Source organism: Oncorhynchus mykiss, chromosome 1, assembly GCF_013265735.2.
Source record: "Oncorhynchus mykiss isolate Arlee chromosome 1, USDA_OmykA_1.1, whole genome shotgun sequence".
NCBI lineage: Eukaryota > Metazoa > Chordata > Actinopteri > Salmoniformes > Salmonidae > Oncorhynchus > Oncorhynchus mykiss.
Window position 1 is genome coordinate 12,629,720 of NC_048565.1, and position 11,238 is coordinate 12,640,957.

An 11,238-nucleotide genomic window follows, 5' to 3' on the forward strand; every position below is an offset into this window, starting at 1 on the left:
GAGAGGCAGAGAGAGTGCAAGAGAGAGAGAGAGGGAGGGAGAGAGAGAGCAAGAGAGAGAGAGAGAGAGAGGCAGAGAGAGCGCAAGAGAGAGAGGGAGGGAGAGAGCAAGAGAGAGAGATAAAGGGAGAGAGAGGCAGAGAGAGCGCAAGAGAGAGCGAGCGAGAGAGAGTGAATCACTTTTTCATCTCAGCTAGGAGTCAGCGAAGAAGTTCAGGCAAAACAATCAGATGCATTTCACATAAAGGAGGAATTTAATCCGCCATATCAAGAAAAAAAAGGAGGAAAGTGTGGGTAAAACGTTATAAATGATTCTCATGGCAAGGTTCATGCTAAAAATACCTTTTATGATGACATATCTGAGCCAATGCTGTTTTTCCTCGATTAAACCGAGGTCCAAAGCATATTTCCTCTGGTATTCCAAAGATATCTCGACACTTATTCAAACCAGATCATATTTTTTCAGAATGACTGTTGGGGTTACATTGGCAGAGTGCTCTGGCTCTGGAAAGTCAGGATGCCTTTGGTTAGTGTGACATGCCAGAGTCATACCACACTAACGGAATAAGAATGAAAACATTTCAAATTTAAGGAGAGGATTCACCAAAAGACAACACATTCTGTATTAGTTCACTCACGGAACAAAGACACAACCTTGGTGAGAGAACTGCTGCTATTGGGAAATGAATCGTACAGTAAAAAGTGTTTCACTACATCTTCATTACAAACCTTTTAAAAGTTATTTCTCTCTCTCAATTCAATTCAAATAAAAGGGGCTTTATTGGCATCGGAAACATATGTTTAGATTGCCAAAGTAAGTGAAAACAAAATTGAAATCAGAAGTTATTATTAGTAGCTATGTACTGTTAGCTGTGTATCTCTCTCTCCCTTTATCTCTGTCTGTCTGTCTGTCTGTCTGTCTGTCTGTCTGTCTGTCTGTCTGTCTGTCTGTCTGTCTGTCTGTGTCATCTCTCTCTCTCTGTCATCTCTCTCTCTCTCTGTGTCATCTCTCTCTCTCTGTGTCCTCTCTCTCTCTCGCTGTCATCTCTCTCTCTCTCTGTGTCATCTCTCTCTCTCTCTCTCTCTCTCTCTGTCTCGCTGTCTCTGTCTCTGTCTCTGTCTCTCTCTCTCTCTCTCTCTCTGAGGACTAAGGAAGTGCTCTCATTCCATCAGTGAACATTCCCGCCTCTCCTTTTCTCAAGTCAGTCTGAGGTTTTACTGGAATACCGCAACAAAGCCATCATCAACTCCGGCTTCATGAATCAAGGGAACATGCTGCAAACATTATACTCCTCCGTCCAACGTCCAACCCAGCACCGTCACATTTACCCATGCCTCACGGCTGAGGTCATGCGAGTCACACACAGGGAGAGACGTGGGCTGAAGTTGGGAATCCTGGGGAAAGGAGTCAGCGGTGTGTGTATCTGTGTCTGTGTCTGTGTGTGTATCTTCATGTTTAATGCAGACGCAGCATTCACTACAGAACTTGGGCCAATGGGCCTCGGTCAAAAGAAGTGCACTGTACAGAAACAAAACCTTGGTGTTTTACATTAGAGACAATCCCAGAAGAGAGCAGGAATCCAGAGGTAGTGTAGAACAGCACTGTTCGTCACTCTATGATACAGTAGCAAACAAAAGTGAGGTTGAGAACGTTTGGCTGTTTCTCCCATAAACACTCAGATTATTACTCCTCATTCGAAGGGACACAAACGTCTGCTTGGAAAAACACAGGAAACTAAGTCAGTTATTGGGAATTCAACATGGGTGCCAATGCCACTTCATGCGGAGTGATGGAGTAACCAAATATTGTGTGTGTGTGAGTGTGTGTGTGTGCGTGTATGCGAAATGTTATAGCTCAAAGTCGATTACTCATCTTTTCACGAGCTGAATCAACAGACAGACCACTGCATTTATCTGAGAAAGCGTGGGACTCCAGCACTCTGCTCTAATTCAAACATTTTCCTCAAATAAGCTCATAGGCCTGCATCCCAAATGGAACCCTATTTTCTATATAGTGCACTACTTTTGACCAGGACTCATGAGCCATTTGGGACATTGCCATAGAAACTCCGGCAACATTGGCCTAGCCAGGAGAAACTTTACTAAAGTATCAAATGAGGTAAAATATAGAGGCTTAAAAAAAACATGAATTTAAACAGTACAGTGAAGAGGATATTTTTCTGTGTTGCAAGACAAGTATTGTCTTTGCTGGTGGGCACTGATATTTACAGTTCAGTAGCCCCAAGGCAGGGTGCATTCTAAATGGCACTCTATCCCTTATATAGTGCACTTGTTTTGACCAGGGCCCATGGGGTGTCATTTGGGACACATTTCTATTCAAGGTTCTAAATATCATGCAGATCTTGTGGCTTTTCTTCCCCCTATAATAAAAAATATATATATTTGAACGTTTAACATTATCATCACTTTTTGATTACAATTCATTTTCTAAAAGTTTGATACAGAAGACATCGTACTGAAGTTAGATTTTCTTAGGAATGTCCCTAAACCCGGTTAGCGGCTTTCATGACATAAGGCCTTCAGTCTAAGACATACATATTATCAAATCAGGCTGGGCCATTCCATTTTGCTAGTGGGGAGGAAGGAGTCACTACTAATTCAGACACAGTTCAGGTCTGGCACTATCACACTGACACTCACTCTGGGTCTCCCCTCGAGTGCCCATATGGATCTTTCCTGATGTGTGATCCTCTATTGAACGCACCAATCTCAGGCATCTCAGGGTCTCTGATTAAATCTCCATTAAGTGACCGTTTGGTTACATTAGGCTCTATTGAACGCCCAATCTAAGGGTCTCTGATTAAATCCCCATTAAGTGACCGTTTGGTTACATTAGGCTCTATTGAACGCACCAATCTCAGGGTCTCTGATTAAATCTCCATTAAGTGACCGTTTGGTTACATTAGGCTCTATTGAACGCACCAATCTCAGGGTCTCTGATTAAATCCCCATTAAGTGACCGTTTGGTTACATTAGGCTCTATTGAACGCCCAATCTCAGGGTCTCTGATTAAATCCCCATTAAGTGACCGTTTGGTTACATTAGGCTCTATTGAACGCCCAATCTCAGGGTCTCTGATTAAATCTCCATTAAGTGACCGTTTGGTTACATTAGGCTCTATTGAACGCCCAATCTCAGGGTCTCTGATTAAATCCCCATTAAGTGACCGTTTGGTTACATTAGGCTCTATTGAACGCACCAATCTCAGGGTCTCTGATTAAATCTCCATTAAGTGACCGTTTGGTTACATTAGGCTCTATTGAACGCCCAATCTCAGGGTCTCTGATTAAATCCCCATTAAGTGACCGTTTGGTTACATTAGGCTCTATTGAACGCACCAATCTCAGGGTCTCTGATTAAATCCCCATTAAGTGACCGTTTGGTTACATTAGGCTCTATTGAACGCACCAATCTCAGGGTCTCTGATTAAATCTCCATTAAGTGACCGTTTGGTTACATTAGGCTCTATTGAACGCACCAATCTCAGGGTCTCTGATTAAATCTCCATTAAGTGACCGTTTGGTTACATTAGGCTCTATTGAACGCACCAATCTCAGGGTCTCTGATTAAATCCCCATTAAGTGACCGTTTGGTTACATTAGGCTCTATTGAACGCACCAATCTCAGGGTCTCTGATTAAATCCCCATTAAGTGACCGTTTGGTTACATTAGGCTCTGAGGAATTTAAGGCATGGAAATATGTTATGGTATCAGTTGGCTCGCAGTGTTGCCTCTTAAAACACTCTGGTGAGGGAAACCCTTTGTCTGGAAAGAAATCTATAGAAATCAACTCACATTTGTCAGTTAATATATTCTTCCTATCTATCTACAGTGAGGGAAAACAGTATTTGATCCCCTGATGATTTTGTATGTTTGCCCACTGACAAAGAAATAATTAGTCTATAATTTTAATGGTAGGTTTATTTGAACACTGAGAGACAGAATAACAACAAAAAAATCCAGAAAAACGCATGTCAAAAATGTTAGAAATTGATTTGCATTTGAATGAGGGAAATAAGTATTTGACCCCTCTGCAAAACATGACTTAGTACTTGGTGGCAAAACCCTTGTTGGCAATCACAGAGGTATGTTCAATGAACCATAAACAATTCATGAACATGCACCTGTCGAACAGCTTACAGACGGTAGGCAATTAAGGTCACAGTTATGAAAACTTAGGACACTAAAAGGCCGTTCTACTGACTCTGAAAAACACCAAAAGAAAGATGCCCAGGGTCCCTGCTGATCTGCGTGAACGTGCCTTAGGTATGCTGATGCTGCAAAGGGGCAACTGCCCGAGTTACACCAGGAATGCACTGCAGATGTGGCCAGGGCAATAAATTACTGTGAGACGCCTAAGACATCGCTACAGGGAGACAGGACGGACAGCTGATCGTCCTCGCAGTGGCAGACCACATATAACAACACCTGCACAGGATCGGTACATCCGAACATCACACCTGCAGGACAGGTACAGGATGGCAACAACAACTGCCCAAGTTACACCAGGAATGCACAATCCCTCCATCAGTGCTCAGACTGTCTGCAATAGGCTGAGGGAGGCTTGATTGAGGGCTTGTAGGCCTGTTGTAAGGCAGGTCCTCACCAGACATCACCGGCAACAACGTTGCCTATGGGCACAAACCCACCGTCGCTGGACCAGACAGGACTGGCAATAAGTGCTCTTCACTGACGAGTTGCAGTTTTGTCTCACCAGGGGTGATGGTTGGATTCGCATTTATCATCGAAGGAATGAACGTTACACCGAGGCCTGTACTCTGGAGCAGGATTGATTTGGAGGTGGAGGGTCCGCCATGGTCTGGGGGCGGTGTGTCACAGCATCATCGGACTGAGCTTGTCGTCATTGCAGGCAATCTCAACACTGTGCGTTACAGGGAAGACATCCTCCTCCCTCATATGGTACCATTCCTGCAGGCTCATCCTGACATGACCCTCCAGCATGACAATGCCACCAGCCATACAGCTCGATCTGTGCGTGATTTCCTGCAAGACAGGAATGTCAGTGTTCTTGCATGGCCAGCGAAGAGCCCGGATCTCAATCCCATTGAGCACGTCTGGGACCTGTTGGATCAGAGGGTAAGGGCTAGGGCCATTCCCCAAAAGAAGGTCCGGGAACTTGCAGGTGCCTTGGTGGAAGAGTGGGGTAACATCTCAGAGCAAGAACTGGCAAATCTGGAGCAGTCCATGAGGAGATGCACTGCAGTACTTAATGCAGCTGGTGGCCACACCAGATACTGACTGTTACTTTTGATTTTGACTTGACTTGTTCAGTTTATGACTCAGTTGTTGAATCTTGTTATGTTCATACAAATACTTACACATGTTGAGTTTGCTGAAAATAAAAGCAGTTGACAATGAGAGGACGTTTCTTTTTTTGCTGAGTTTATTCCGCTACTATTGATAATACAGTCAGTACTTCTGCTTACTGTCCTGTGTGAATTTAAGTATGCTTCCTCTAATTCTCTTTCTCTCTCTCTGTCTCTCTATTTTTCTCTCTCTCAAGTCCTCTCTTCTCTCGGATGACCTGAGCCCTAGGACCATGCCTCAGCACTACCTGGACTGATGACTCCTTGCTGTCCCCAGCCCACCTGGTCATCATGCTGTTTCTACTGTTCTGCCTGCGGCTATGGAACCCTGATCTGTTTACCGGACGTGCTACCCTGTCCCGGACCTGCTGTTTTCGACTCTCTCTCTCTACCGCACCTGCTGTCTAACTCTGAATGATCGGCTATGAAAAGCCAGATGACATTTACTCCTGAGGTGCTGATCTGTTACACTCTCTACAACCACTGTGATTATTATTATCTGACCCTGCTGGTCATCTATGAACGTTTGAACATATTGGCCATGTACTGTTATAATCTCCACCCGGCACAGCCAGAAGAGGACTGGCCACCCCTCAGAGCCTGGTTCCTCTCTAAGTTTCTTCCTAGGTTCCTGCCTTTCTAGGGTGTTTTTCCTAGCCACTGTGTTTCTACATCTGCATTTCTTGCTGTTTGGGGTAATAGGCTGGGTTTCTACATCTGCATTGCTTGCTGTTTAGGGGTTTTAGGCTGGGTTTCTACATCTGCATTGCTTGCTGTTTGGGGTTTTAGGCTGGGTTTCTGTATAGCACTTTGTGACATTGGCTAATATAAAAACGGCTCTATAAATACATTTCATTTGATTTGATTTGATACTACGCTAGACTTCTACTACTACGCTAGCCTTCTGCTGCTACGCTAGCCTTCTGCTACTATGCTAGCCTCAATTTTTAAAGCATCTAACAATTAAACATCTTTAATTCCTCCATTGCCACAAACAAACATTGGACAGCTGAAGCAAGCACAGCATTTTTCTTAAGGAAAATGACCCTTTCTAGTTTGAATATACAATCTAAATAGAGCATTACTTTTTGGGCATGTTTACCTTTCATAAATATCTCTAAATGCACAACATTGAACAGTCCTATGTATTACTTTCAGGACAATGAGAAAAGGCCTGTAAATGTATCTCCTGAAAACTCATCTGCACAGACCGTAATCATGGCATTCCCACATTCACAACAAAAAAGCACATTCAAAAGCATCAATCAGACAATGTCATGATTCATGTTGGTCTGAGACGATGGTGAGGGCACAATGGTGCTCAGCTCAGAAGAGTCGGTCCTCCTCATAAACGCTGAGGCACATTTGGAGACATATGTTTCCTGTTTGGCTAGGAAAAACAATAATCAAATCCTTTGAGCCTCTTTTTGTGAAAAGATGATTGCTAATATAAAAGTGGGATTTTGTATCATCATAAATTAGGATGAGCGAGTAATTACCTGCACCCTCTTTCCCTCTCTCTCCTGCACAACAACACACTATCGTCTCTTCTCAACAGGATGTAAAGTAGCCGAGGCAGTCACAAAGGCATTAAGTAGAACAGGCTTTCCCCCCACATACATTTCTTGTTAACAAACTATAGTTTTGGCAAGTCGGTTAAGACATCTACCTTGTGCATGACACAAGTAATTTTACTTATAATTCACTATATCACAATTCCAGTGGGTCAGAAGTTTACATACACTAAGTTGACTGTGCCTTTAAAAAGCTTGGAAAATTCCAGAAAATGATGTCATGGCTTTAGAAGCTTCTGATAGCCTAATTTACATTATTTGAGTCAGTTGGAGGTGTACCTGTGGATGTATTTCAATACCTACCTTCAAACTCAGTGCCTCTTTGCTTGACATCATGGGAAAATCCAAATAAATCAGCCAAGACCTCAGACAAAAAGTGTGGTTCATCCTTGGGAGCAATTTCCAAACACCTGAAGGTACCACGTTCATCTGTACAAACAATAGTACGCAAGTATAAATACCATGGGACCACACAGCCGTCATACCGCTCAGGAAGAAGACGTGTTCTGTCTCCTAGAGATGAAAGTACTTTGGCACGAAAAGTGCAAATCAATCCCAAAACAACAGCAAATGACCTTGTGAAGATGCTGGAGGAAACAGTTACAAAAGTATCTATATCCACAGTAAAACGAGTCCTAAATCGACATAACCTGAAAGGCCGCTCAGCAAGGAAGAAGCCACTGCTCCAAAACCGCCATAAAAAAGTCAGACTACGGCTTGCAACTGCACATGGGGACAAAGATCATACTTTTTGGAGAAATGTCCTCTGGTCTGATGAAACAAAAATAGAACTGTTTGGCCATAATGACCATCGTTATGTTTGGAGGAAAAAGGGGGAGGCTTGCAAGCCGAAGAACACCATCCCATCCTTGAAGCACGGGGGTGGCAGCATCTTGTTGTGGGTGTGCTTTGCTGCAGGAGGGACTGGTGAACTTCACAAAATTAGATGGCATCTTTGGGAAGAAGAATTACGTGGATATATTGAAGAAACATCTCAAGACATCAGTCAGGAAGTTAAAGCTTGGTCGCAAATGGGACTTCCAAATGGACAATGACCCCAAGCATACTTCCAAAGTTGGGGAAAAATGGCTTAAGGACATCAAAGTCAAGGTATTGGAGTGGCCATCACAAAGCACTGACCTCAATCCCCAGAGAAAATGTGTGGGCAGAACTGAAAAAGTGTGTGCGAGCAAGGAGGCCTACAAACCTGACTCAGTTACACCAACTCTGTCAGGAGGAATGGGCCAAAATTCACCCAATTTATTGTGGAAAGCTTGTGGAAGGCTACCCGGAACGTTTGACCCAAGTTAACTAATTTAAAGGCAATGCTACCAAATACAAATCGAGTGTATGTAAACTTCTGACCCACTGGAAATGTGATGAAATAAATAAAATCTGAAAGAAATAATTATCTCTATTATTCTGACATTTCCCATTCTTAAAATAAAGTGGTGATCCTAACTGACCTAAGACAGGGAATTTTTACTAGGATTAAATGTCAGGAATTGTGAAAAACTGAATTTAAATGTATTTGGCAAAGGTCTATGTAAACTTCCGACTTCAACTGTGTATGACCGTTGTTTCCAGACAAGTAGACAATCAGTGGGTTTGAAAGGGGCTGCAGACTAGTCAAGGCCAGGGCAGGATTTGCAGTGAAGGAAAAAAATATTTATGATTAAATAAATGGGAATATCAAACAAAATAATATCATTTGAAAATGTCTATAATTTTCAACAATAGAAAGGCCTTCTTCAACACATGACATACAGTACAAATAATACTACATGTGGGCTGTAGCTCTGAGACAAACAGTATGCATGTGTAATGAACTGAAGGGTATCAGACTGTCTGCACAACTCACCATCATCATGTTAGCCGACAGCTAGAACTTAGGCTTTAGATATAGGAGCTATGACAAGCATTGGGGTCCCAGACAAGGTTACTTGTTGCTACAGTACATACCACTTCTACTTTATGAAGTACAACTGCTTTCATACCAGTAGCCAACACAAAAAAATGTTGGAGAAAATTTATGCTCCTCTATAAACCTGAGTGAGGAGGTTACAAATGAGATTATAGAAAAGCCTCGAGGAATGTTTACTTTCAGTAAGGCTGAGGTTGAAATGAAACTACCTCATGTGGTTGAGGTAATTCACCAAAGGACATTTACTCTTAAAATCAATTTATTAAAAATATTTACTCGTTAATTTACAAACTTGTGCTAATAGGATACATAAATAATTTACAAATATAAAGTTTCTAATAAAGTTGGTTTGTACCTAACCAAAAGTGTGATCTATAACAGCTTAATAAATGTTATCCACTCATAAACTCCAGAGACGTCCTCACCTGTCCTCCTCAATCAGAACTTGGCACTTCCTCTAAAATCACTGCAGTCCCATCTGTTGGTAATCCATAGAGTGGAAGTCAAAGTGCTCCATTCTCTGCCAGTTACTCCACATTTACCACTTAAATCACATCACGTGGCTGCACTTTGTGTCACTGGGATGACTTTCATTGTGATGCTCTTTTATTAAGACCAGGTCTATACATCAGTGACATTGGCACTTAATGAACGAGGTGGTTATCAACAGTAGAATCCACAACTGCAAACACAGGATCTGTCAACTAAATATACAGTACATCTGGATCAAATATGAAGACGACAGTGCACTTAAGGATGCCATATGTAGCCAAATAGATAGAAACTGGCACCATTTCACAGTAAACGGATGGATATGTGGCATAATTGAAAATATTATCAGAGGACTGGAAGGAATGACAATAAGAGGATCTAATTGATACAAATCTAAAAAATAGTTGTCCTGTTCTCATAAATATTAGCAAATTATGTTAGTAATTGTGTTACTCCTTTCCCCAATATTGGTATGATACCTTTAGATTTAGAACGCATATGAAAGTATATTTAAATAACCGAATGGTTTCTATAAACATCTAGATATTATTAAAATACATTCTGTGATACAGAGTAGCGTCAATGAGCGCGTTAAATCATAGGTTTAGCTTTACCTTGTTCCGGGGAGAGAGAGAAACACGCGCGGGTAGCTTTGGCTGTCAGATGGCCTTTCTCTTGAGAGCCATAGCGCTCCTCTGGCGTGGTGAGCCGCTTCGGACTCGGACAGTGACTGGGGTTGTGATGTGGGCTCCGGCAGGTCTGGGTTCCAAAACCATCGTTCCCGATGCGTCTGGCGCAGAAGTCTGACTTACTGCTGTACATGGAGAGAGTCAGCCCGGTGAAGTCTGAATACACTGGGGTTTGGCGGTGACTCACCATTCCGAAAAGTGCTGAGGATTTCTGCATTGGAATTTCAGTGTTCCCGGTGTGCATTCTCTGTGTTCACAATTACCTGTGTCGGGGAGAGAAATACACATATCCCTTTTAAAAATTTGAAGACACATCAAACCATCTCCTAAACTTGAACATATGTTTTTTTTTACGCATGTTCTTCCCGAATTGCCAAATAACATGGAATATTTAGTGACGATAAATACAAAATATGCAAGAAGTGAGAGATCTTCATTCTCTTGATGACACCTACCTTATAAGCCGTCAAAAGGAATAAGATGTAGACTCCTTTATGGTCGGACTTGGTGTACATCAGCATCTTCCGCCAAATGCGGAGAAAAGCGTGTCTTAACCAACCGCATCCTCTTCGCTTCCAAAGTACATTTTAAAGCATTTTCTATGTATCATTTCTCAACATCTTCCCTTTGACTGACATCTGATTCATCCACTGAGTCGGCAGTATCCGAGTCAATGCGTCTCTGTCCGCACCAATGCAAGCATGACTGTCCGGGGACCAAAGGTAGGTGGGATATGAAGATATCGATCGTGGAGAGTCGTTTTACGGGTGAGAAAACTGATGTGCTTAGAAGTTAACGTAACAGCAGATGATGGGCAGGACCCAAGGAAAAGGCCCATGCGTATTGTTCCTTCTATAGGCATAGGCCAACATTAAATGTCATTGAAATGTAGGCTACCTCGTGTCTACATTCTGATGTATGTATAATTACATTCTTTTTAAGCAAAGCATAAAAAGGAAATATAACAAGAGTTGATTATTTCATAAAGATGAATAAAAAAGACAGCCTGTGTGAGCAAAGCATTACAAGCCCTATTCACCTCCATTCAAATTGTCAATAATTACCTCAATAAAAGCATGCATGTGATTAGTAAAATGAATTAATGTAACTGTATAGGCCTATGCCTATTGGATTGGCCTAAGCATGATCGCACATGCTGCTTAAAATAAAATAATAATTGGATATATAATAATCTTGATGTGAATAGACCTT

At 42.1% G+C, this 11,238-nt stretch overlaps 1 protein-coding gene across 1 annotated transcript in view; it reads right to left on the reverse strand.

Annotated features, from left to right (window-relative positions):
* Window positions 1-10,788, reverse strand: part of LOC110536036 (zinc finger protein GLIS1) — a 142,936-nt gene extending 132,148 nt beyond the window's left edge. The window contains exons 1-2 of the mRNA XM_021621582.2: window positions 10,482-10,788; window positions 9,952-10,289 (exon numbers count right to left, since the gene is read on the reverse strand). Coding sequence (XP_021477257.2) covers window positions 9,952-10,270 — 319 coding nt within the window. The 5' untranslated portion in view covers window positions 10,271-10,289; window positions 10,482-10,788. The remainder of the gene's footprint in view (window positions 1-9,951; window positions 10,290-10,481) is intronic.
* Between the last annotated feature and the right edge of the window lie 450 nt (window positions 10,789-11,238).